A 26049-nucleotide genomic window follows, 5' to 3' on the forward strand; every position below is an offset into this window, starting at 1 on the left:
TCCAGAAGACTCAAAACACTTTGTAAAGGCTGGTGACATCTAGTGGAAGCAATAGGAAGTGCCAAAATATTCCTCAGCCCCTGTGTTTTTCAATGGGATAGGTTTAAAGGTAATACAACACATCAGGTATCCACTTCCTGTCAGAAAATGTGTCAGGGTTTTGCCTGCCAAATGAGTTCTGTTATACTCACAGACACCATTCAAACAGTTTTAGAAACTTTAGAGTGTTTTCTATCCATATATAATAAGTATATGCATATTCTAGTTACTGGGTAGGATTAGTAACCAGATTAAATCGGGTAAAAAAATTTTATCCAGACGTGCAAATGCTGCCCCCTAGCCCTAACAGGTTAAGTTAGATACTCTGGTGTCCCTTGCCCATTTCAAAAATGTTATGGAGGATCAATATGATGTTGTCTGATTGTTTTTGTTGAATTGTGTGTGTGTTTTGTATGTTTGAAATGTTCTTGTCTGTATGCCTAAAACTGTACAAGTCAACATGTTTACACAGGGCACAGCCGTAAAAGAGATCCAGGTCTCAGTCTGTTTTCCCTGTTAAAATAAAGAGTTAAAAAAATAAATAATAATATTAGTTTAAATAAATAAAAACAATAAAGACAATCATGGTACCAGTACTTGCTTCTATTACATCAGATGTAAGTCCTTGAAACGATTATCAATTAATAATTTTTTATAATTCGCACAGAGAAGGAATGAAGGACTCTAGAAGGATAATTGAGTTGCTACCGGCAGCCTGCAGTACCCGGGTCGGCCTTCAACTGAGATCCTCAATGAGAGGGGACAGTCGTTCAACCCTGGTCGCAGCCTGTAACATCACTTCCTGTAGTAGCTCAAACTGCACATGTTATGTCATGAGACACCATCTTGGCAAGCTAAAAATGTCATCCTGATCTTCAAATGTGCCAATAAGTCTTCACATAGGAATGAATGGTGTGACTTCATCGATGGGTTTGTCCATTTATATATACTGTATGGTCATTGATCTAAACAACAAAACAAAGGTTGGTTTGAACAGAACAAGGGTATGCACACTGCACTCATGATGCAAACATCATGTGGTTTTGAGCAGCAATGTGTACTGTCACATTTCTGAGGCAAGATGGCGCCGACAGATATGGCAGCTCTGCATCTAGCATCTAAGCAACTTTGCAGTATTTTGTTTTTGTGTGTGTTATTTCTTACATTATTAGCCCAGGACATTTTTTATTATTACATACAGCCAGAAATAACTTTTGGATATCAGAGTGGCAGTAACTCACCAGCATTACGACCGGGAATACGACTTTCCCAAATTGGATCCTTTGTTTGCAAGTGAATTGATTCCAGAGGCTGATCCAAAACACCGCTGGCGGAGAAGAGGTATTCAGAGTGGACTTCTAGTCTGATTCAGGAGGCGCACACACCATCCACCGCTTCAGAGTATATTACTCGCTAATGTTCAGTCTCTGGATAATAAAGCAGACGAACTCAGGGCGAGAATCTCCTTCCAGAGAGACATCAGGGATTGTAACAGAGTCTGTTTCACGGAAACATGGCTCTCTCGGGATATCTTTGTCCATACAGCCATCTGGGTTCTCAGTATATCGCACAGACAGGAATAAAGAACTCTCCGGGAAGAGAGGCGGGAGTGTGTGTTTCATGATTAACCACTCATGGTGCGAGTGTGATAACATACAGAAACTCAAGTCCTTTTGTTCACCCAACCTAGAATACCTCACAATCAAATGCCGGCCATATTACCTCCCAAGTGAATTCTCTTCGGTTATAGTCACAGCCGTTTATATTCCCCCTCAAGCCAATACCACGATGGCCCTCAAAACTTCACTGGACTTTATGCAAAATGGAAACCACATATCCTGAGGCCGCATTTATTGTTGCAAAGCAAATTTGAGGAAAACGCTACCGAAGTTCTACCAACACATTGACTGTAGCATTCGCTCTGAGAAAACATTAGACCACTGCTATTCAGCTTTTCGAAATGCCTACATGGCCCTCCCCCGCCCTTCCATCGGAAAATCTGATCACGACTCAATTTTTCTCCTCCCTTCCTATAGCCAGGAACTCAAACAGGAAGCACCCAGGCTAAGGTCTATTCAATGCTGGTCCGACCAATCGGAATCCACGCTTCAAGATTGTTTTGACCACGCGGACTGGGATATGTTCCAGGTAGCCTCTGAGAATACAGTGGCTTGTGAAAGTCTTCACACCCCTTGGCATTTTTCCTATTTTGTTGCCTTACAACTTGGAATTCAAATTGACATTTTGGGGGGGTTTGTATCATTTGATTTACACAACATGCCTACCACTTTGAAGATGCAAAATATGTTTCATTGTGAAACAAACAAGAAATAAGACAAAAAAACAGAAAACTTGAGCATGCATAACTATTCACCCCCCCAAGGTCAAAACTTTGTAGAGCCACATTTTGCAGCAATTACAGCTGAAAGTCTCTTGGGGTATGTCTCTATAAGCTTGGCACATCTTGCCACTGAGATTTATGCCCATTCTTCAAGGCAAAACTGCTCCAGCTCCATCAAGTTGGATGGGTTCCGCTGGTGTACAGCAATCTAAGTCATACCACAGATTCTCAATTGGATTGTGGTCTGGGCTTTGACTAGGCCATTCCAAGATATTTAAATGTTTCCCCTTAAACCACTTGAGTGTTGCTTTAGCAGTATGCTTAGGGTCATTGTCCTGCTGGAAGGTGAACCTCCGTCCCAGTCTCAAATCTCTTGAAGACTGAAACAGGTTTCCCTCAAGAATTTCCCTGTATTTAGCGCCATCCATCATTCCTTAAATTCTGACCAGTTTCCCAGTCGCCTGCCAATGAAAAAGATCCCGAACAGCATGATGCTGCCACCACCATGCTTGACTGAGGATGGTCTTCTCGGGGTGATGAGAGGTGTTGGGTTTACGCCAGATGTAGCATTTTCCTTGATGGCCAAAAAGCTACATTTTAGTCTCATCTAACCAGTGTACCTTCTTCCATGTTTGGGGAGTCTCCCACATGCCTTTTGGCGAACACCAAACGTGTTTGCTTATTTTTTTCTTTAAGCAATGGCTTTTTTTCTGGTCACTCTTCCGTAAAGCCCAGCTTTGTGGAGTGTACGGCTTAAAGTGGTCTTATGGACAGATACTCCAATCTCTGCTGTGGAGGTTTGCAGCTCCTTCAGGACCTTACCTGGTCCGTGGGTTTTGGTGGGCAGCCCTCTCTTGGCAGGTTTGTTGTGGTGCCATATTCTTTCAATTTTTTAATCATGGATTTAACAGTGCTCCGTGGGATGTTCAAAGTTTCGGATGTTTTTTTATAACCCAACCCTGATCGGTACTTTTCCACAACTTTGTCCCTGACCTGTTTGGAGAGCTCCTTGGTCTTTATGGCGCCGCTTGCTTGGTGTTGCCCCTTGCTTAGTGCTGTTGCAGACTCTGGGGCCTTTCAGAACATGTGTATATATACTGAGATCATGTGACACTTAAATAAAGTCCACCTGTGTACAATCTAACTAATTATGTGACTTCTGAAGGTAATTGGTTGCACAAGATCTTATTTAGGAGCTTCATAGCAAAGGGGGTGAATACATATGCACACACAACTTTTCCGTTTTGAATTTCTTTGAATTTTTTGAAATAAGTTGTTTTTTTCATTTCACTTCACCAATTTGGACAATTTTGTGTATGTCCATTACATGAAGTCCAAATAATTGAATAGTTGAAATGCAACAAAATAGGAAAAACGCCAAGGGGATGAAAACTTTTGCAATGCACTGTAACATCGAAAAATACAATGATACGGTGACAGTGTATCAGGAAGTGTATAGGAGATGTTGTACCCACTGTGACTATTAAAACCTACCCTAACCAGAAACCATGGATAGATGGCAGCATTCGCGCAAAACTGAAAGTGCAAACCACTGAATTTAACCATGGCAAGGTAACTGGGAATATGGCCGAATACAAAAAGTGTAGTTATTCCCTCCGTAAGGCAATCAAACAGGCAAAACGTCAGTATAGAGACAAAGTGGAGTCGCAATTCGACGGCTCAGACACAAGACGTATGAGGCAGGGTCTACAGACAATCATGGACTACAAAGGGAAAACAAGCCACGTCGCGTACACCGACATCTTGCTTCCGGACAAGCTAAACACCTTTTTCGCCTGCTTTGAGGATAACACAGTGCCTCCGATGCGGCCCGCTACCAAGGACTGTGGGCTTTCCTTCTCCGTGGCCGACGCAAGACATTTATGCGTGTTAACCCTCGCAAGACTGCTGGCCCAGACAGCATCCCTAGTCGCGTCCTCACAGCATACGCAGACCAGCTGGCTGGAGTGTTTATGGACATATTCAATCTCTCCCTATACCAGTCTGCTATCCCCACTTGCTTCAAGATGTCAACCATTGTTCCTGTACACAAGAAAGCAAAGGTAACTGAAATAAAGTGCTTTGAGAGACTGTTCATTGACTACAGCTCAGCATTCAACACCATAGTACCCTCCAAGCTCATCATTAAACTTGGGGCCCTGGGTCTGAACCCCACCCTGTGCAACTGGGTCCTGGACTTCCTGATAGGCCGCCCCCAGGTGGTGAAGATAAAAAACTACACCTCCACTTCGCTGACTCTCACCACAGGAGCCCCACAAGGATGCGTGCTCATCCCCCTCCTGTACTCCCTGTTCACCCACAACTGCGTGGCAATGCACGCCTCCAACTCAATCATCAAGTTTGCAGACGACACAACAGTAGTAGGCTTGATTACCAACAATGACGAGACAGCCTACAGAGAGGAGGTGAGGGCCCTCGGAGTGTGGTGCCAGGAAAATAACCTCTCACTCAATGTAGACAAAACAAAGGAGCTGATAGTGGACTTCAGGAAACAGCAGAGGGAGCACCCACCTATCCACATCGACGGGACCGTAGTGGAGCAGGTGGAAAGCTTCCTGGCCATACATATCACTGATGATCTGAAATGGTCCACACACCAACAGCGCCTTCACCACTCAGGAGGCTGAAGAAATTTGGCTTGGGACCTAAAACCCTCAAACTTTTTACAGATGCACAATTGAGAGCATCCTGTCGGGCTGTATCACCGCCTGGTGAGGCAACTGCACCACCCACAACCGCAGGGCTCTCCAGAGGGTGGTGCTGTCTGCACAACGCAACACTGGGGGCAAACTACCTGCCCTCCAGGACACCTACAGCACCCAATGGCACTGGAAGGCCAAAACATCATCAAGGACAACAACCACCCAAGTCACTGCCTTTTCACCCCGCTATCACCAGAAGGCGAAGTCAGTACAGGTGCATCAAAGCTGGGACAGAAAGACTGAAAAACAGCTTCCATCTCAAGGCCATCAGACAGTTAAATAGCCATCACTAGGCGGCTTCCACCCGGTTACGTAGCCCTGCACCTTAGAGGCTGCTGCCCCATATACATAGACTTGACATCACTGGCCACTTTAATAACGGAATGCTAGTTACTTTAATAATATTTACATATTTTTGCTTTACTCATCTCATATGTATATACTGTATTCTATTCTACTGTATTTAGTCTATGCCACTTCGACATTGCTCATCCTAATATTTATATATTCCTTAATTCAATTTTTTTACTTTTAGGTTGTGTGTATTGTTAGATATTATTGCACTGTTGGAGCTAGAAACACAAGCATTTCGCTACACCCGCAATAACATCTGCATGTGACAAATAACATTTGATTTGATTTCTCCTCCCTGTTCCCCTGAGTCACATCCTCCCTGTACAGGCAGAACCCCCCTCTTAAGGGCAGGCAGCCAGTGGCACGTATTCATGGATGCCAAGGGAAGCCAGTCTTCCCTAAATATTTTACCAATAAAAAATTACAAATGAATGTATCTTTCGTCTCTCTGTGTTTTCATAATTTTCTTTCAATTCGCAAGTGGCTTTAGATCACCGGAGAAATCACCCGAGCGAAGGAAACAGCACCCCTCTGTCTCAGTATGTGTAGCCCAAGTATGTGATTCTGTCTGGACAAAAAGACTAGGACATGTTGCCTTCGTAGCATTTGATTGATTGATGCCAGCAAGCATTTGGCCTCCCTTTGGCAAATCAGCGTTGAGCTGAGCTCAACTGTTGGTAGTCCTGGTGCAAAACCACCCACCAAGGGAGGCCAGTTTGGATTTGGCTTCACTCCAATAAATCACATCAAAAGCAAAACGTATTTGTCAGAAAAACGTGTCTGTTTCTGGTCTGCTTGTGTTGTTCTACAGTAGCTAGATACGTTGGCCCTTTCCTAAGCCATGGATGGAGATGGGGATTTGGACTTAATTCTCTGTACAGGACAATGACAGTGATTCTAATCTAACCATAAATTCATATATTGTGCCACTGGCCTGAGACGATTGAAGTTCAATATGTAACTTAGATGTAGCCTAGTAGGCTCACGTTAGCTGGTTCATTCTTGCCCTTGCGAGGAAGTTAGGCTAGCAATCACTTTAGCCAGGTAGCCTTTGACAACAAAAACTAAAAGTGTGTACTACTGTATGACACAGTCATAGACCGTTTTGTCAACATGAAAGAGAGGATGGCAACTAGTCTACAAGTAGGGTGAGCCAAGAGTTTTTTTTTCTTGCACATGCACACACAAACAGAAATCAGTACCATGGACTGCCACATGACAATTTGTTAAAATGATTGGACTAAATTGTTTTTGGTATTTTTAAGATAGTTTTCACTATAGTGAAAACAAAGGATATATAGTAGTCTAGTTGATTTCATGAAGCTTAAATGTTTAAGTTGAAATGGTGCTGGAATAGTGGAAGCAGTGGTCCTGTTTTCTTTGTGATGACTTGCAGTAATTCTGTGGTTCTAAATCAGTAGTTGTTTAGTAAACTGTCGGAAAAACATGAACCTGCTTGACCACGCTGCAGGTGATATAACTGTTTGTTACACGCAACATTTTCATTGTGGACTTCACAGTACAGATGTTGCTCTACGGTTTTGTGATGAAACAAATGTACACTACCGTTCAAATGTTTGGGGTCACTTAGATATGCCCTTGTTTTTAAAATATATATATTTTTTTGTCCATTAAAATTTTACATTTACATTACATTTTAGTCATTTAGCAGACCCTCTTATCCAGAGAGACTTACAGTAGTGATTGCATACATTTCATTTCATGCATTTTTTGGGGGGGACGGCCAGTCCCCCACGGGGATCAAATTGATCAGAAATACAATGTAGAAATTGTTATTGTTGGAAATGACTATTGTAGCTGGAAAAAGCTGATATTTCATGGAATATCTACAGTACATAGGCGTACAGAGGTCCATTATCAGCAACCATCACTGCTGTGTTCTAATGGCACGTTGTGTTAGCCTTTTACATTATAAACTTGGATTAGCTAACTGATCATTAGAAAAACCTTTCGCAATTATGTTAGCATAGCTGAAAACTGTTGTTCTGATTAAAGAACCAATAAAACTGGCCTTCTTTAGACTAGTTGAGAATCTGGAGCATCAGCATTTGTGAGTTCGATTACAGGCTCAAAATGGCCAGAAACAAAGATCTTTCTTCTGAAACTCGTCAGTCTATTCTTGTTCTGAGAAATGAACGCTATTCCATGCGAGAAATTGCCAAGAAACTGAAGATCTCGTGAAACTCTGTGTACTACTCCCTTCACAGAACAGCGCAAACTGGCTCTAACCAAAATAGAAAGAGGAGTTGGAGGCCCTGGTGCGCAACTGAGCAAGAGGACAAGTGCATTAGAGTGTCTAGTTTGAGAAACAGGTAACAGGAAACGGGTACTATTTAACAATGTTACTGTTATTTGGTTATACCTTCCTAAATGATATCACAAAACAACAACTTATTTGACATGATTATTGTTTAGAGCTCCACGAACCATTTACCACATTATTTGAGTTAGAAATATTGTTTCAATGTCCAACCTTGTGATGTTACAGGACTGCAAAATCTCTCTGTTGTAACAAAGGGATTTTTAACTCCCATTTCTGCAGAGTGGGAGAAAGTGTTCCTGCAAGGTATTTATGACCGTCATAAAACTGGCCAAATCCGTCCCCACTTTACCCCCTTCCTCGCTGGTGGGAGAGGGGGCTCTCTCTGATCTTCACCCAGGAGGGAAAGTCATGACAGCAGATTATGAGGAAATGATCAGAAGATAGATAGGAGTTACATAGTTCAGAATACACAAGATCAAGCACACACACAAAATAACCTTTTTTTTCTCTCGAAAGTCATCTTTCACTGACAAGCTATAAGACGATTATTGATGCCCAGAGCTGGAAACACATCAGATGGCTTCCACAACATGTGAACAATATCAGGAGAAAAAAAATACCTCTCCAAAGTAACATTTTTCTGTAAATTAAATTCTGTAAACTCCAGTGCTATTACATATTTGCAATCCCTAAATTATATTTGTTCAGTGTTATGGGGTATCCAGGGTACATTCAAGTGTCCTTTTAACCTCTCCAAAGTGTCCGAATGTGGTAATTGCACTGTTTGTGCCTAAAAGTTATTGTTCACTATAAAAACAATGTTTCTACAACATCAGCCTCTCTCAAACATTGTGGTGGTGTCGGGGGACATACAGGGGATATCCAAGTGTTTTATCAACTTCTCCAATGTGCCTGAACGTTTTTCCTAGGCATATTCAATGTATTGGTCCCACATATAAATGAACTGTTTACAAAAATAATATAAAAGCAACATATATACAATAAAAGTCACAAGTTTGGACACACCTAATCACTCAGGGTTTTTCTTTATTTTTTATTTTCTACACTGTAGAATAATAGTGAAGACATCAACAATATGAAATAATGCATATGGTATCATGTAGTAACCAAAAAAGTGTTAACTTCTTTGGGCTAGGGGGCAGTATTTTCACGGCCGGATAAAATATGTACCCGATTTAATCTGGTTACTACTCCTGCCCAGAAACGAGAATATGCATATAATTAGTATATTCGGATAGAAAACACTAAAGTTTATAAAACCGTTTGAATGGTGTCTGTGAGTATACCAGAACTCATATGGCAGGGCAAAACCTGAGAAGATTCCATACAGAAAGTGCCCTGTCTGACAATTTGTTGTCCTTCTGTTGCATCTCTATCGACATTACAGCATCTGTGCTGTAACGTGACACTTTCTAAGGCTTCCATTGGGTTCTCTAAAGCCGCCAGAAAGTGGAATGGGGTGTCTGCTGTCTCTGGGCAAAGTACAACAGCAGAGTTTGTAAGTGGTCAGCCTGGGGACAGTGAGACTGAGATGTGCGTTCACGAGACTTCTCAATTTTTTTTCTTTCAGCCTTTGAATGAATACAACGTTGCCCGGTTGGAATATTATCGCTATTTTACGAGAAAAATAGCATAAAAATTGATTTTAAACAGCGTTTGACATGCTTCTAAGTACGGTAATGGAATATTTAGACATTTTTTGTCACGAAATGCGCTCGCGCGTTACCCTTTGGATAGTGACCTGAACGCACGAACAAAATGGAGGTATTTGGATAGAACTATGGATTATTTGGAACCAAAACAACATTTGTTGTTGAAGTAGAAGTCCTGGGAGTGCATTCTGACGAAGAACAGCAAAGGTAATCCAATTTTTCTAATAGTAATTCTGAGTTTAGTGAGCCCCAAACTTGGTGGGTGTCAAATTAGCTAGCCTGTGATGGCCGAGCTATGTACTCAGAATATTGCAAAATGTGCTTTTGCCGAAAAGCTATTTTAAAATCGGACATAGCGATTGCATAAAGGAGTTCTGTATCTATAATTCTTAAAATAATTATGTATTTTGTCAACGTTTATCATGAGTAATTTAGTAAATTCACCGGACGTTTTCGGTGGGTATGCTAGTTCTGAACATCACATGCTAATGTAAAAAGCTGGTTTTTGATATAAATATGAACTTGATTGAGCAAAACATGCATGTATTGTATAACATAATGTCCTAGGAGTGTCATCTGATGAAGATCATCAAAGGTTAGTGCTGCATTTAGCTGTGGTTTGGGTTTATATGACATATATGCTTGCTTGGAAAATGGCTGTGTGATTATTTGTGTCTATGTACTCTCCTAACCTAATCTAATGTTTTGCTTTCGCTGCAAAGACTTTTTGAAATCGGACAATGTGGTTAGATTAACGAGAGTCTTATCTTTTTAAAATAGTGTAAAATAGTTGATTGTTTGAGAAAATTGAATTGTGGTATTTTAGTTGGTTTTGTATTTCGCGCCGTGCGATGCCATTGGCTGTTGGTTAGGGGTTCCGCAGGCGGAACGTCTGTCTTCAACAGGTTAAACAAATCAAAATAGATTTTATATTTGAGATTCTTCAAAGTAGCCACCCTTTACCTTGATGACAGCTTTGCACACTCTTGGCATTCTCTCAACCACCTTCACCTGGAATGCTTTTCCAACAGTCTTGAAGGAGTTCCTATGCTAAGCACTTGTTGGCTGCTTTTCCTTCACTCTGCGGTCCAACTCATCCCAAACTATCTCAGTTGGGTTGAGGTTGGGTGATTGTGGAGGCCAGGTCATCTGATGCAGCACTCCATCACTCTCCTTCTTGGTCATATAGCCCTTACATAGCCTGGAGGTGTGTTAGGTCATTGTTCTGTTGAAAAGCAAATGATAGTCCCACTAAGCACAACCTGGATGGGATGGTGTATCGCTGCAGAATGCTGTGGTAGCCATGCTGGTTAAGTGTGCCTTGAATTCTAAATAAATCACCAACAGTGTCACCAGCCAAGCACCCCTACACCATGACACCTCCTCCTCGATGCCTCAGGGTGGGAACCACACATGCAGAGATCATCCGTTCATGTAGGTGTTCAACACCACTTTATTTCCATGTTCTCATTTTAGTTAGTTAATTGTTTAAGGTGTGCTATTTATGTTAATCCATTTGATGTCTGTTTATCTGTTCTAGAAGATTCCTAGTGGTTGACCTTTTTACTAGTGGTTGATATTGCTGTAAGTCTTAGGGTCAATGTTCATATGGCCAAATTCCTCATGAAGACACGAATGTTTATTTCTCAGAGTGTACTGAATTGTTTAAGATTTAAGAAAAGCCTCGGCGGTTCGAACCAAAAATCTCACATTTGGACTCATCAGACGAAAGGACAGATTTCCACCGGTCTAATGTCCATTTCTCGTGTTTCTTGGCCCAAGCAAGTCTCTTCTTATTGGTGTCCTTTAGTAGTGACTTCTTTGCAGCAATTCAACCATGAAGGTGTGATTCACACAGTCTCCTCTAAACAGTTGCTGTTGAGATGTGTGTTACTTGAACTCGTGAAGCACTTATTTGGGCTGCATTTTCTGAGGCTGGTAACTCTAATGAACATATCCTCCGCAGCAGAGGTAACTCTGGGTCTTCCTTTCCTGTGGCGGTCCTCATGAGAGCCAGTTTCATTATAACGCTGGATGGTTTTTGCGACTGCACTTGAAGAAACTTTCAAAGTTCTTGAAATATTCCAGATTGACTGACCTTCATGTCTTAAAGTAATGATGGACTGTCGTTTCTCTTTGCTTATTTGAGCTGTTCTTGCCAGAATATGGACTTGGTCTTTTACCAAATAGGGCTATCTTCTGTATATCACCCCTACCTTGACATAACACAACTCTGATTGGCTCAATCGCATTAAGATGGAAAGAAACAAATGTACTTTTAACAAGGCACACCAGAATGTGCAAAGCTGTCATCAAGGCAAAGGGTGGCAACTTTGAAGAATCTCTGTTTTGGTTACTACATGATTCCTTATGTGTTATTTCATAGTTTTGATGTCTTCACTATTATTCTACAATGCAGAAAATAGTGGAAATAAAGAAAAGCCCTTGAATGAGAAGGTGCGTCCAAACTTTTAACTGGTACTGTATTCCGCCACTGTGTGACGATTGTCTTTTTGTTGTCTCTGCCTTAATTGTATACTGACAAAAATATAAAACACAACATGTAAAGTGTTGGTCCCATGTTTCATGAGCTGAAATAAAAGATCACAGAGAAAGCACAAAAAGCTTTTTCTCTCAACTTTTGTGTAGAAATGTGTTTACATTCCTTTTCCAGTATAATCCATCCACCTGACAGGTGTGGCATATCAAGAAGCTGATTAAACAGCATGATCATAACACAGATGCACTTTGTGCTGGGGACAGTAAAAGGCCACTGTAAAATGTGCAGTTTTGTCATAAAACAAAATGGCACAGATGTTTCAGGTTTTCAGAAAGTGTGCAATTGGCATGTTGACTGCAGGAATGTCTACCAGAGCTGTTGCCGGATAATTTAATGTTCATTTCTCTACCATAAGCCGTCATTTTAGAGAATTTTGCAGTATGTCCAATCAGCCTCACAATCGCGGACCACGTATAACCATGCCAGGCCATGACCTCCACATCCGGCTTCTTCACCTGCGGGAATGTCTGAGACCAGCCACCTGGACAGCTGATGAAACTGAGGAGTATTTCTGTCTGTAATAAAGCCCTTTTGTGGGGAAAAAAAAAAAACTCATTCTGATTGGCAGGGCCTGGCTCCCAAGTGGGTGGGCCTATGCCCTCCCAGTCTCACCCATGGCTGTGCCCCTGCCCAGTCATGTGAAATCCATATATTAGGCCCAAATGAATTTATTTCAATTGACTGATTTCCTTAATGAACTGCAACTCAGTAAAATCGTTGAAATTGTTGCATGATGCGTTTATATTTTTGTTCAGTATATATCACGGTGGCATAAGAATGAATGGGTTATAGAGCAAACAACGCAATTACCACAACATAATTTTAATATGGCTTTTTTCCTGGCAGCTTCCTCTGTGATTTTACCCATGCACTGCTAATGCAAGCAGCCTCTGTTTGTGCAAACTCAAGCGTGTCCCGCACTGTGTATGCAGAGGAAACCGGCTCCTCGGCAATCCCCACATACCTCTCTTAGGCCTCTGCACAACGTCCAGGAAATCAGAGGCAAAACATAATTGTACATTATGTAAACAGCGCATGACTAAATTCTAGAGTGTCCTTCCAACTTTCTATTTACAATATCAATTATGTCCTCCTAGGATAAGCTGCTTTCAGGGGAATGGACAAATTAAATATTGTCTGGCTGGGCCGGAACAAATGGTGTATGTCATGACTCTCTGCATGTGTTTCTCTGATTAGCACTAACATGCAAAGGGTTAGGCCCTGTGAACCGCAAGAGGACATGCCCACGCGCACCCACGCAAACTGACATGGCGCATTCATACAACGTAACACAATTTCAAACTTAATGTTTTCCTTAAAGTGGCAATCAGCAGTTGAAACAATAATCAAGTGTCCACCCTGCTCCTGTTTCGGTAAAAATCTGAGGGACGGGGCTGGAGAAAATGGAACCACTGTCAAATTCATAGACAGAGCTATGAATGCAAGGACTGACCATCCATGATATCAAACGTATAGTTTTAAAGGCTATGTAGTGTTTGTTTACATATACTTTGTTTACAAACAATGGAGTAAAACAAGCTTATTTTGGGGGTTATTATGGGGTACAACAGTTGAACTAAGCTCATGAAGCATTTAAAATTTATATTCTTCAAGAATCAACGGGTACATATCATTAATATATCATTCCAAAAATGGATGTAGCAACTGCTGATTACCTCTTTAAATGGCGTGAATGATCTTTTTTTTTGAAAAAGATCCACGTCTCATTGGATTTGTGTGTTGTTCTAATTGGTTGAACTTGGTGTACAACATCCCCATCAGCTCTTCTCCTAGAGCACAACCCTGGCTTTCATTTTCCCCTCTGACCACAGACAGCTGAGATATTTCTGTGAGGTCTAAAAAGCCCTATTACAGAACGGAGACAGCCATACACCAGAGACCTTCAACTGTATTATTATAAAAGTGCAGAAACAAAAATAACTTCAATTGATGTGATCCAAGACACCAAATCATGGGGACCAAGTAGAGTAAAGATCACAATGTGAACTATTGCAAGCATTCAGATAGGCCTGGCCCCATGATTTCCAGGCACTTCTCTTCAAACATTGCAAACCCTCTGTTATTCTATAATATCCAGTTACTAGGCACAGCTAACCAAAATAACATATTTCATATAGACAAACATTGACCTTGGATGCAAAACAGACATTGCTCTGGAGTTCAAGTGGGTTATAGCAGAACTTCAAATAGGCCCTGCCTGACAGCTGAGCACATCTGCACATGTCGCTGCCCCACAGGACAAGGAAGGGAGTACACTCTGTGACCATAAAACTGTTTCCTCAAAAGGATCTGGCTTGGTTAGTGCAAATCAGTAACCTTGCAAAGCCCACTTTTTTAAGGCTAATGCTTGAGGGCATGGAACATTTGAAATAATCAATTCCATTTCCAAGACAAAATCACATAGTATGTCGATGGTTGAGCAACATGTGGCTTGAAATTGTTTGCAATTTGAGAGGGTGACACAAACACACAAACTCAAACACAGACGGAGAGGGCAGACTGAGTAAGTGGTGCTGCATGTGATGTATTGAGGCCCCATGCAGTGCAGAGCCTAGAAGCAGGTTAATATGTTTCCTACAGTTAATTCTGAGCGAATAACCACCACTTTTTATTTTTGGGGGTTATTAAACAACTAATTGACTGAAGTCTGTTCAATTACTTGAATTCCATTTACTTCGTTTTTTTTTTTTTGTGAGCCCAATGTGCCGTTTCTCTAGGGAGAAATCAAATCGATCACGATAGATATCAAGTCAAGAACTATGTCGGACGCTGGGCTGAAGGGAGTGGTAGATTTCATTAAGCAAATAACATTTTATTTGTCACATGCTTTGTAAACAACAGGTGTAGACTAACAGTGAAAATATTACTTACAGGCCCTTCTCAACAATGCAGAGAGAATAAAAAAGAGCAATAGTATTTAAAAAAATAACACAAGGAATAAATAGAAAAATAACACAAGGAATACAACATTTTTACTTGGATTAAATGTCAGGAATTGTGAAAATCTGAGTTTAAATGTATTTGGCTAAGGTGTATGTAAACTTCCGATTTCAACTGTAGGTAGGGATAAAGTGACAAGGCAACGGGATAGATAATAAACAGCAACAGCAGGGTATGTAATGAGTCAATTAGATTATTGCAAAAAGGGTCAATGCAGATAATCCGGTTAGCTATTGGTTAACGATTTAACTATCTATTTAGCAGTCTTACAGCTTGGGGGTAGAAGCTGTTCAGGGTCCTGTTGGGTCCAGACTAGGGCTGTTGCGGTGACCGTATTACCTCCACACCGGCGGTCACAAGTCATGAAGGCAGTCAAATTCCACATGACCGTTTAGTCACGGTAATTAGGCTTTTCCAAGCTCTGATGCTGCGGGTTATTAGTAATCTACCAAACTTGCTAACTGCCTGGTACTCAGCACTCTATCGTCCCTCGAATCATGCTGACATCAATGCAAATGTATTCGAAAATCTAATCAAACACTTCATGTTGCGCAACATTTCAACTGGCTATGCAATTGCGGGAGAAAACAGAGTGATGGCCGCTAATAAAAAGATGAGGATCCCATCAGCTTTATATAAGCTAGGCCTACTATATTAGTTCTCAACTTTCCTAATATTAAGCACATTGCTTATATTTACAACAGGAGTAAAGCCTACCTGGCTTGCATAAAAATAAACCATGGGGAAAAGCGTCCTCCATTCGCTATTTAAGTGCATAGATTACTTTTTTCCCGCTGCCTCTGTTTTGATACAGGAGCATGATAATGGTCCATTCTAAATCAAAACAAATGTCAAAACTATATTATTGAGTATATTTAAAGACAAGATTAAATCAAGAAAAGTCTGATGGGTGACAATATTAGCCTAAATATATTATCACTTGTGAATGATGCCCAGCATAAGAAACAAAGGCTTTTTTTTGCGACCTTTTCTCAATCATAGTCGCACACCTCATGTAGTCTAGCCCATAGGCCTGTGTTTTAATAAGGTTTGCATCACAACTAAAGTGGCCAAATAACTTCTTAAAATGAAGCACATTAATCTGCTTTACAAGGGGTGTAGAGCCTAACTGGCATATATAAGCAGCGCATGAGTTTCAAGTTTGGGGAAGATCATTTTCACCATAAAAATGCACCTTTATAATAAAAACATTACATGCATAATTGCATTTGCGGTCACTTTTGATAATGGGGTTTTCAGCTAATGGAACATTTGCGCTTATAGCCTACTACCATGTGGGCATTGCTACGCCTATAATGTGAAGAAATAGCCTAATAGTTTATCAACATTTTAAGATAAACGTTCAGATCTGTTGCGTCAGCCACATTGCATAACATTTTTTTGCTAGTGGTTGTATTAATTTGGGATCTATCGCATCCCACAACTCTCCCGTACTATGTTTGGAATATTTATTTCGCACAGAATAGAATAGGTTGACTTTTGTACTATGGGGGAATAGTAGATTGACATAGGCTAGTGCTTTTGCTGTTCATTGGGGCTACTCATCTTGTTGGCTGACGAAAAGTACATGTGGACAGTTCTTCCAATATCTTCAATATGCACCTCGGAATTGGATAAGGACACGTGCAGTTGCGTCCCGGATGTGTCGGTCTTCATTTATAGCCTGTGAGAAAGACCCGATCACGTGAAGGAGAGCCATGTGAATGAGAGCTTCCGATTGTGCAGCACACTCAGGGAGAAGGGCACAACGTAGCACGCCTGGCCGCAAAAGGCATGGATTTTTTTAGTGCCACAGCCACAAAGGGGATGCCGCCGTGAAATGTTAGGCATTATCAAGTGCTTGTCAAATTGTGAACGAGAGACTGTTGGAGTGTGTACAGCCTGAGCAAAAAACAAAGCAGAGCTCATGCCTTTCAAGCAACTTTTTTCAAATCATCATTTGAATCTCATCATGCAGCCTTACAATGTATTAAAAATCAAATCATACAGCCCAATGATTGTAGAACAACTAAAGTTACAGTAATAATTCTAAATGAAGCATATAGGAGTACCTATTTCTTCGTTTACCGCTCAACACAGAATAGGCGCGTGCGCACACTCCCTCAAATGGCTTGGAGAAAATATGTATATTTTATTTAGCTTTGTCGAGAGAGAGAGACAAAGAGACAATTCTATTCCTCATACTATAAAATAAAGCCACAGAATTATAAGCAAATCTTGTCTGCTAAATGAACTAGTGTAGCCCACAGCCATTCGGCATAGCCGCATTAGGACCTAACATAACTCACAGTATGATATTCTGTTCTTCTGAAATCGACTACATTTTCTTCATATCATGGTTCTAAATAATGGATTTACTGTGAAGGTGTAGGCTATATTACATGGATTAATTAGACTTTTTTAAATGGCTGTGTGGAAGCCAGGAGATGTTAAATGTGTTTATGTTAATTACAGTCAATTACTGTGAGACCGACAGTTATTTGCTTGACAATCACTAACTGACGAAATTCCGTGACCGCCACAGCCCTAGTCCAGACTTAATGCAAAACAAGCCCAATGCGTTTCTATGGGCCTATTTTGGACTGCGCTTGTTGTCTTCGCCCTAAGAAAAAGGTGAGAAGGCAGGCATGAGCATCTCGTCATTATACAGATCTCTGGAAGGATACACTTTTACGCCTGCTACGTTAAGTTATTAGATACACACAGACAGCATGAGAGAGGAACATACACAACACTATGATGAGAGGGTCAGAGACAGTTTGTGACAGTATGCCTTATCTACTTTGAAGAAATAGTAAAATCATTTTTCCAGACAGCTCTGCAGCATACTTAGACAGGCTAGCTAAACGGGAAGACTAAAGACTACAGTATGGGGAGCACATAGATAATGTTAGATGGTCTGGCTGGCTGACTGCTACTGCCAGAGCAGAGATTACATGATGACTTAAATGAATGAAAAATAATAAAGTAATCAAATAAAAACAATGTAATATACAGAACTGCAATATTTTATTATTTCATAGTAATTTCTTATTTTTCTATTGATATCTGTATGGCTGGGCGGTACACTGTATTTTACGATACACAGTGCCTTCGGAAAGCATTCAGACCCCTTGACTTTTTCCATATTTTGTTACGTTACAGCCTTATTCTAAAATGTATTAAATGTTTTTTTATCACCCCTCAATCTACACACAATACCCCATAATGACAAAGCAAAAACAGGTTCTTAGACATCTTTGCTAATTTATACCAAAACAAATGCAAAAAATATCACATTTACACAAGTATTTAGACCCTTGACTCAGTTCTTTGTTGAAGCACCTTTAGAAGTGATTACAGCCTCGAGTCTTCATGGGTATGATGCTACAAGCTTGGCACACCTGTATTTGGCTTTGTCAGGTTGGATGGGGAGTGTTGTTGCACAGCTATTTTCAGGTCTCTCCAGATATGTTTGATTGGGTTCAAGTCCGGGCTCTGGCTAGGCCACTAAAGGACATTCATAGACTTGGCCCGAAGCCTCTCCTGCATTGTCTTGGCTGTGTGCTTAGGCTCTATTCATATTTGCCTCGATCCTAACAAGTCTTCGAGTCCCTTCTGTTGAGGAGTGGCTTCCGTCTGGCCACTCAACCATAAAGGCCTGATTGGTGGAGTGCTGCAGAGATGCTTGTCCTTCTGGAAGGTTCTCCCATCTCCACAGAGGAACTCTAGAGCTCTGTCAGAGTGACCATTGTGTTCTTGGTCACCTCCCTGACCAAGGCCCTTCTCCCCTGATTTGTCAGTTTTGCTGGGCGGCCAGCTCTAGGAAGAGTCTTGGTTGTTCCAAACTTCATCCATTCAAGAATGATGGAGGTCACTGTGTTCTTGGGGACCTTCAACGATGCAGACATTTTTTGGTACCCTTCCCCAGATCTGTGCCTCGACACAATCCTGTCTCGGAGCTCTAAGGACAATTCCTTCGACCTGATGGCTTGGTTTTTGCTCTGACATGCACTGTCAACTGTGGGACCTTATATAGACAGGTGTGTGCCTTTCCAAATCAAGTCCAATCAATTGAATTTACCACAGGTGGACTCCAATCAAGTTGTAGAAACATCTCAATGATGATCAACGGAAACAGGATGCACCTGAGCTCAATTTTGATTCTAATAGCAAAGGGTCTGAATACTTATGAAAATAAGGTATTTCAGTTTTTTATTTTCTTAATCCATTTAGAAAATATGGCTGTAACAAAATGTGGAACAAGTCAATACTTTACGAAGGCACTGTACCGTTATTGATGCACAGACCGGTTTGGGTTTTTACTTTACCTTCTATAACGGTATTTGACTCTTTGGTTTGTTAAATGTGATTCTCTCTCTCTCTCTCTCTCTCTCTCTCTCTCTCTCTCTCTCTCTCTCTCTCTCTCTCTCTCTCTCTCTCTCTCTCTCTCTCTCTCTCTCTCTCTCTCTCTCTCTCTCTCTCTCTCTCTCTCTCGCTCTCGCTCTCTCTCTCGCTCTCTCTCTCTCTCTCTCGCTCTCTCTCGCGCTCTCTCTCGCTCGCTCTCTCGCTCTCTCTCTCGCTCTCTCTCTCTCTCTCTCTCTCTCTCTCATTAGTTTGTTTCTTACAGCAAACAGCTAGTTTGTCTTTTCTTAGTAAGTTGGGCCTAAATGTTGTTAGCTGGCTAGCTAGCTAATAAATGTACTGAGTCAGAGCAAACATAATTAGCCTCTACAGCCTGATAATACCAGTGATGGTGTAGACCTAAATCTGCATTTAGTTTGTGCAACAGTATCTTCTTAATCAAAGGAATACGTGAAGCATGAATACGTTAGCTACATGAAGTAGCTAAGAGAAAACATTAAATGTAGCCAAAGATTATAGGGTCCCCTAGGAAACACTTATCAACACTTTGGTTCCTACCCTGTCACAATAACCCCTCCCTGGCATTTTCATTCGTTGTCATGTCAAACAACACTGTATACAAAGTGCCCACAAGTATATTCTAATTATATAATATAGCTAATCATAATAATCATTCCATTTCCAGTTCACCCAAGTGTGTTGCTCTAAATCGCAAGTTAAATCATAATTGCAACATCTGGTTAAATATAAGGACTAGATTGTTTTCCCATATCGTGCAGCTCCAGGTGGCAGTGTGGAAATGATCTCAAATGAGTGCAGGAAATGGAGAAAATTATTTTTGATTGAAGTTGAATTGTATAAAACAATCAGAATGGAGAAAGAACCATTGAAATCACTTAGAATGTATGTGTTGCCACCCTAGGTTCTCACACTACTCAAAGCAAATTTATAACTTATATTATTCAAAAACATATCATATCACTGGATAGTATTTTATGTTGGCCATATTGCCCAACCCTGCACAATGTGGACCTGACAGAGACAATGGAATATTTTCAATGTTTTGGCGATTGAATGTTCACCATTTTTGCCTTTGGAATTTCCATTAAAAAGCTAAAATCATTGTAATGTCATTATTTCATAATGCATTTTATGTAATTTTTTTATTCAAAATCGAAAAACGGACCAACCTTAAAAAGACTACTTACTGTGATCACTCCCTGCAACAGAAGCTGTGCACTGCAGGCTTTTAAATCGCTGTTTTACGACATCTCCAACAACAAAAAAATGGGGAAAACAAAACATGCTTCCAAAGGTTTGGCTGCCTGCACGATAGCAGACTTATGAAAGTTTAAATAACCTTGGTATTTACTCAATGGTGAAGGGAGGAGGTAAGGATAACAGACCAGAGAGTATCCTTGGCACACATTGTATTTTTCTTCCTTAATATTTTTAGACAGTCCACATTCGCACTGCGTTTGGACACATTCTTGGGTTTTCGAGGCTATTGTGTGATTTGCAAGCTTTTCGCTCCCCCAATGGTCACGAACACTGGTGCTGTGAGTCATTATCATCTCATAATGCAAAACTGATCAGGGTGTCCTTTGAAACCACAACATAAATTATAAACAGCATTTGACACCCAACGCTAACAAGTATTTTCCAGAGAAAGCTAGCAGCTTGATATGATTCATTACTGGGCACTGTGAAGTGTGGCTTCTTGGACAGCCTAACAATTACACTATAGACCAACAACAACAACAAACCATGGATAAGCATTGCTGCTAGTAGCTTCTGCCGCATTCCCCTGTGACTGTATATAGGGTCTATTTGGCCATGTCTCTTTAGATTAAAGGCCTACATGTAGCGTATTAAACTGCTACCTTTTACGGCCCGAGAGGCATTCGTTCTCTGCTCCATCCCTGCTAGCGGGGGTCGTCTGTGTGATAATGCACAGATAATATAGAGGGGCTACTCGTACACGTCTATGAAATATTTATGATAAACCACTCAGAACAGAGAAGAGCAGAGCAGCCGCCAACATCACCTGAGGAACGATAGAGCTAGGCAAGCAAGGAAATAGGTTTATAGATAGCACGCAAAAACACTCCACGAGGACAGAAAGGCCGTATTTCATAAGCAAGGGCACCGGTGTCCATATTATACCTTGTTCCTTCAAGGTTCTGGCTCATCTGACGCATACTGGTCAATACTAGCCACAAGCCAGTCCAACATATACTGTAGGTAAACGATCACCTGACATTATGAGTGGGGAAAATAACATGAGTCATACAATGTAATATCCCCTCCAAGTCTAATTTTTACCCATCTAGAAAGTGAAAAAGCCAGAAATGGAGGTTCATACTGACCTCACATTTCTGGTCTAACACAGGTGAACAATCATAGTCATCATAATGAGTGGGGAAGACATATGCAAAAGCACTTCCTATCAGTCCCACTGTTGCGGGGTTGCCTTCCCTGCAACCCCATCTATGAATGCTTAACATTACAATGTCCTTCCCAGAATAATGTGAAGGATGTCCTTGACATGGCCTCACGATCACTGCCATCCAGACTACCAGTAACAGCCCCTCCTGTCTCCAGTGTGATCGTTGCCCACAGAGTCTACTGTAGGCCTACGCCAGACATGTCCCTACCCCAAACCAATGAACTCATTTTAATTTTCCACAAGCTTCACCTTGGGAGAGACTGGAGCCTTAGAGGGCTTTGAGGAGCTTTTTGTGGCTCTTCTGTAGAGGATGTGCAAATCTGAAAGTAGATCACCATTGGCAACTGAAACTGTAAATGCTATTTGCATGCTGATGCTACATTAGCTACATGCTTATACTGCGATGTTCTTTTAACTGAGTCTTACAAGGTAAAAAATATGACAGGACAGTTGCACTGCAAATCTCTGAGAAGGAGACATACAAAGTCCAAACTTCTTTGCTGTCAGCTATGCAAATGCAGAACATACATCTTGTCACATACAATATCTAAAAGTAGAAAGATCTTGTTCGCAGGGTAGGTTTGCATTACAACTATGACTGAGCAACAACTGCCTGCAAACAATGTTTGTGTTTCTCTGTCACGTTCCCTCTATTGCTCCTTCCATCTCATTAACCCAAACATCTCTTTTCACAACACTTCCTGTCTCCCTCTGTGTTCTGTGTCACTCTTTCCGAGTCTCCTTCCCTGTCACTTCCTCTATCCTTCTAAATGTTTCTCTGTCATTTTCTCCCTCTCGCTCCCTCCCTCCCTCCATATGCCCCCCGGCTCCTCTCTCTTACTTTCTCTCCCTCGTTCTCCCCTCTGTCTCTCTTCTCTCTTAGGTCAGTGCCATGTTCACTAGCCAGTGCTTTGCTTAAGACAGGTGTCAGCTACAATCCCTGCTACTGTTCTCCACAGAGACACAGCGCCTCTCTCTCTCTCTCTCCCCTACTTGCCACTGAAACAATTACACCAGATAGGCCTCAAGGTCAACAGAGCTGTCAGGCTCCACTCCAACGCTGGAGCAACTTCTCCCACGTTTTGGATAGGGAAACAGGCAGAGGTGTTAATAGAGGGGTTCTGCTGCTCTGGAGTCTACAGCTGCTAGGAATTATGGACATCACACACATTTCATTTTCTTTTCAATCAGTTATGTTAGGAGTTGTTTGTAACTTCATAGAAATATGTCATAAATTGAGACTAGAGATGCACATAGAAAGAATGCAATAAAGTGAAAATGAAAGTAAAGACGTATGGACAGTGCTGCCATTTCATTACAAGCTCTGCACATTTATTTATTTATGAATAGAATGCATCCACTCGGAAAAAAATACTGAAAGTGCCATAATGAAGAAGGCTACTGATACAGAACTCATTATCTGTAGAGCTGAAGTGAATAAAAGGGACAATGAAGGAGGCCAAAGGGAAGCATTAGGAGAGATCTGCTAGTTAGGGAATCCACTTGGTGTATGACACGATATGCATAGCCTACTTTCCTCTCATATCAGTTTATTTTCACAGCATGTCTAAATAAAATGGAGATGTGGGAGGCCACTTCGGCCCGACAAAGGTCACGTTTCCTAATGCATGAAAACTGCTTCCCGGCCAACCAAGGGGCCTGCTTGAGGATATTGGCTTGTTGACCCGGGGAAAGACAGGGAGTATTACATTTATCAGCTTAAATTACATTTTTTTAATCGTTTTTTTAAATTTGTATTCTTAAAAAGATTGGACTATTTTAATTGTAAACTGTGGTTACAATGAAGGATACTCCTAATATCCTACCAAGAGGCATTGATTTATTGGACAAAAGGAAGACGCTTGTGCTATTTCAGGGGACAATTAATTTAGCCTAAACATGACCAGGAACCCAAGATTGTCAGTAAAGAACAAAGCTGTATGTCCATGAGGAACACTTCCTCAAATCAAAAGGTTATATCGCATCCAGGCACAACTGCAACAACAATTGAAGCAGGTGAAGACAAGATTAGCCTTGGTGCATAAGTAACCATGTATCTCAGAGCAGCGGAATTACTCTGTTAACATTAAATATGGCCAAAGCTACTCAGAATGTCATTTAATATCCATATTGCTATAATTAATAATTACTCATCAACATTCATATTTCAACAATCTTCTGCAACGGTGTTTGGAATAGAGAAGCTCCCTTACATTTCCTATTTGCTTTTTTCTCCCTCAAAGAAATACCTTTCCATACAGTTCCCATGAATAAAACAGTCTACAAAGCTAGTAGGCCAAGTCAATTTCCACACCTGCAGGTTGAATGGGCTTGGTAAGCTCTCCACTCTAAGAACTGTAAAGTGCTTTCTCTTATTTCATCTGACAGGCCCTGTATGGTGAATAACATTATTCTTACTTGTTCCTTTTTAATCAGTTTATTCTCTTTGAGCAACCTTTCATACATTACAAATGGTGCACCACTGGATACTGGAGAGGAAAATGCTGAAAATAGCAATTTTTATAGAGCTGGTCAGTCAAAAGGAGGTAAAGGAAAGGGCACAGTATCTATAACTTCTTCAGTGACCAACATTTACAGGGAATAGGCAGAAGGGGGAAATTCAATGATTTATAATAATTTCATACTTGGTGTGTACAACTGGTCTGCTGAGTACTAAGTTGCCATTTTTGTCACAGATATCTAAGATTAATGGATGCTGTGATATTGTTCCTTACAAAAAAAGATAGCAGTTTCCTCTCATATCTGTTCATTTTAACAGCAGGTCAAAAGTGCAGTAACTGCAGTGGACTGTGGTATTTTGGATGCAGTAATTGCATAATAACTGCAAAGTACTGCAGTTATTATGCACTCCAGTTACACTGCAAAATTACTGTAGTAAATGTTTTGATTTTGGAAGCAGAATTTGCTGCATACTGCAGTTATATTGCACCCTAACTGCAGTGTACTGCACTCTGACTACACTATTTTTTCTTAAGTGGTGCCCTGGTTAATGATTTATCCATTTTTTTTTAACAACCTTTGTTCAACTACTGTTTTATTGATTGTTTAATGTCATACTCACAGGGAAACTGTTTTGTTGGGTAAGAAACTGGGTTGTAGAGTGTCCATTAATTCCACATCATCACACACCACCTTCACCAAGACATTTTGTCTGCTCAATTCCTTGGACCTCTCAGAGGTGCAATGACAGCTGTCAATGAAGAGGTCCGGGCAGTTTCTGTTCGTCAGGCATGTCCTCCACAACCCAACAACAACGCAAAGTATTCTCAGCATTTTCATTGTGAACTGAGCCTTTTATTGAATTGTTCTCAAGTTATCTCTTCCCAGTCTGTAAAGCAAGTGGAGACCATTTCACATAGGCTTCTTCTTGGTAGATGGTTAACGTTAGCTACCGACCAAGTGACTTGTTTTTGGATTTTAATCCAAGTCTGCGCGTAACTACTGACAACACCTGTTGTGTCTCATAATGTACAGGCTACCTGTACGTAAAAAATAAAATAAAAATCAATCATAACGAAGGTCTTCGCTTTGTAAAATATTGTTTCACTGCGCTGTGCCATTTCTATCATTTGTTTCTCATTTATACAGAAACGTGTCACTTTTGTCGGCTACCAAAACGTTCCTAGATAAAGGTTTGCAAGTTTGTTACCGGTATCATAAAAAGTTTGATGCATGGGAATGCAGTAGCGTATTACGCCGTCTTCGCCGTCGGCAAGAACAAGATGTTCTTTCAATGTGTCGATTGTCACTTTTGTCATAGTACTCCTACTAAGTTATCCATTGTCATAACTCCGTTATCAACAGGTTGCCACAGATATTCCCATCCACGTCTAGCGCCTTCAACCATGGGACTTGTTGCGAAGTTATCAGCGGCATGGAAGCTGAAATCCCTCCCCTCAAAGCCAAGGGGCGTAAATTGGTATTTTTATTACATGGGTAAACCTCAAATCAATACATCCATATAACCTGTTCTAAAACAAAAGCATTTCATTGTATTTAGGACCACAGTGAACATTATATTATGCCAACCATAGAAATATAATTATTAGACCTAGAATTAATAGTAATTCTATTTGTATGACCTCAACACACACCAATCTAAGTATCACGTGGTTCTGAAACTGAACGGTACAGGGGCTCAGGCTCAGACACATCTGACATCAGATGACCAGTTGGTAAACGGTCATTGGATGACCCCTGGACCCCTTATAGCCTAAATAAATATATAAATTTGTTCCCGGGCTCCAGGATTCAAACTCAATGCCATGCTGAGAGAGAT

General features: G+C 40.9%; 1 protein-coding gene across 2 annotated transcripts in view; it reads right to left on the reverse strand.

Moving 5' to 3' along the window:
* The window catches only part of adgra1b (adhesion G protein-coupled receptor A1b), a 287261-nt gene extending 261608 nt beyond the window's left edge, over positions 1-25653 (reverse strand). For both annotated transcript variants that reach the window (XM_014200102.3, XM_014200092.3), the window contains exon 1: positions 24832-25653. In XM_014200102.3, the coding sequence (XP_014055577.2) occupies positions 24832-25049 (218 nt within the window). In that variant the 5' untranslated portion in view covers positions 25050-25653. The remainder of the gene's footprint in view (positions 1-24831) is intronic.
* Between the last annotated feature and the right edge of the window lie 396 nt (positions 25654-26049).

This window comes from Salmo salar, chromosome 01 (assembly GCF_965601325.2).
Source record: "Salmo salar chromosome 01, fSalSal1, whole genome shotgun sequence".
Taxonomy (NCBI): Eukaryota; Metazoa; Chordata; class Actinopteri; order Salmoniformes; family Salmonidae; genus Salmo; species Salmo salar.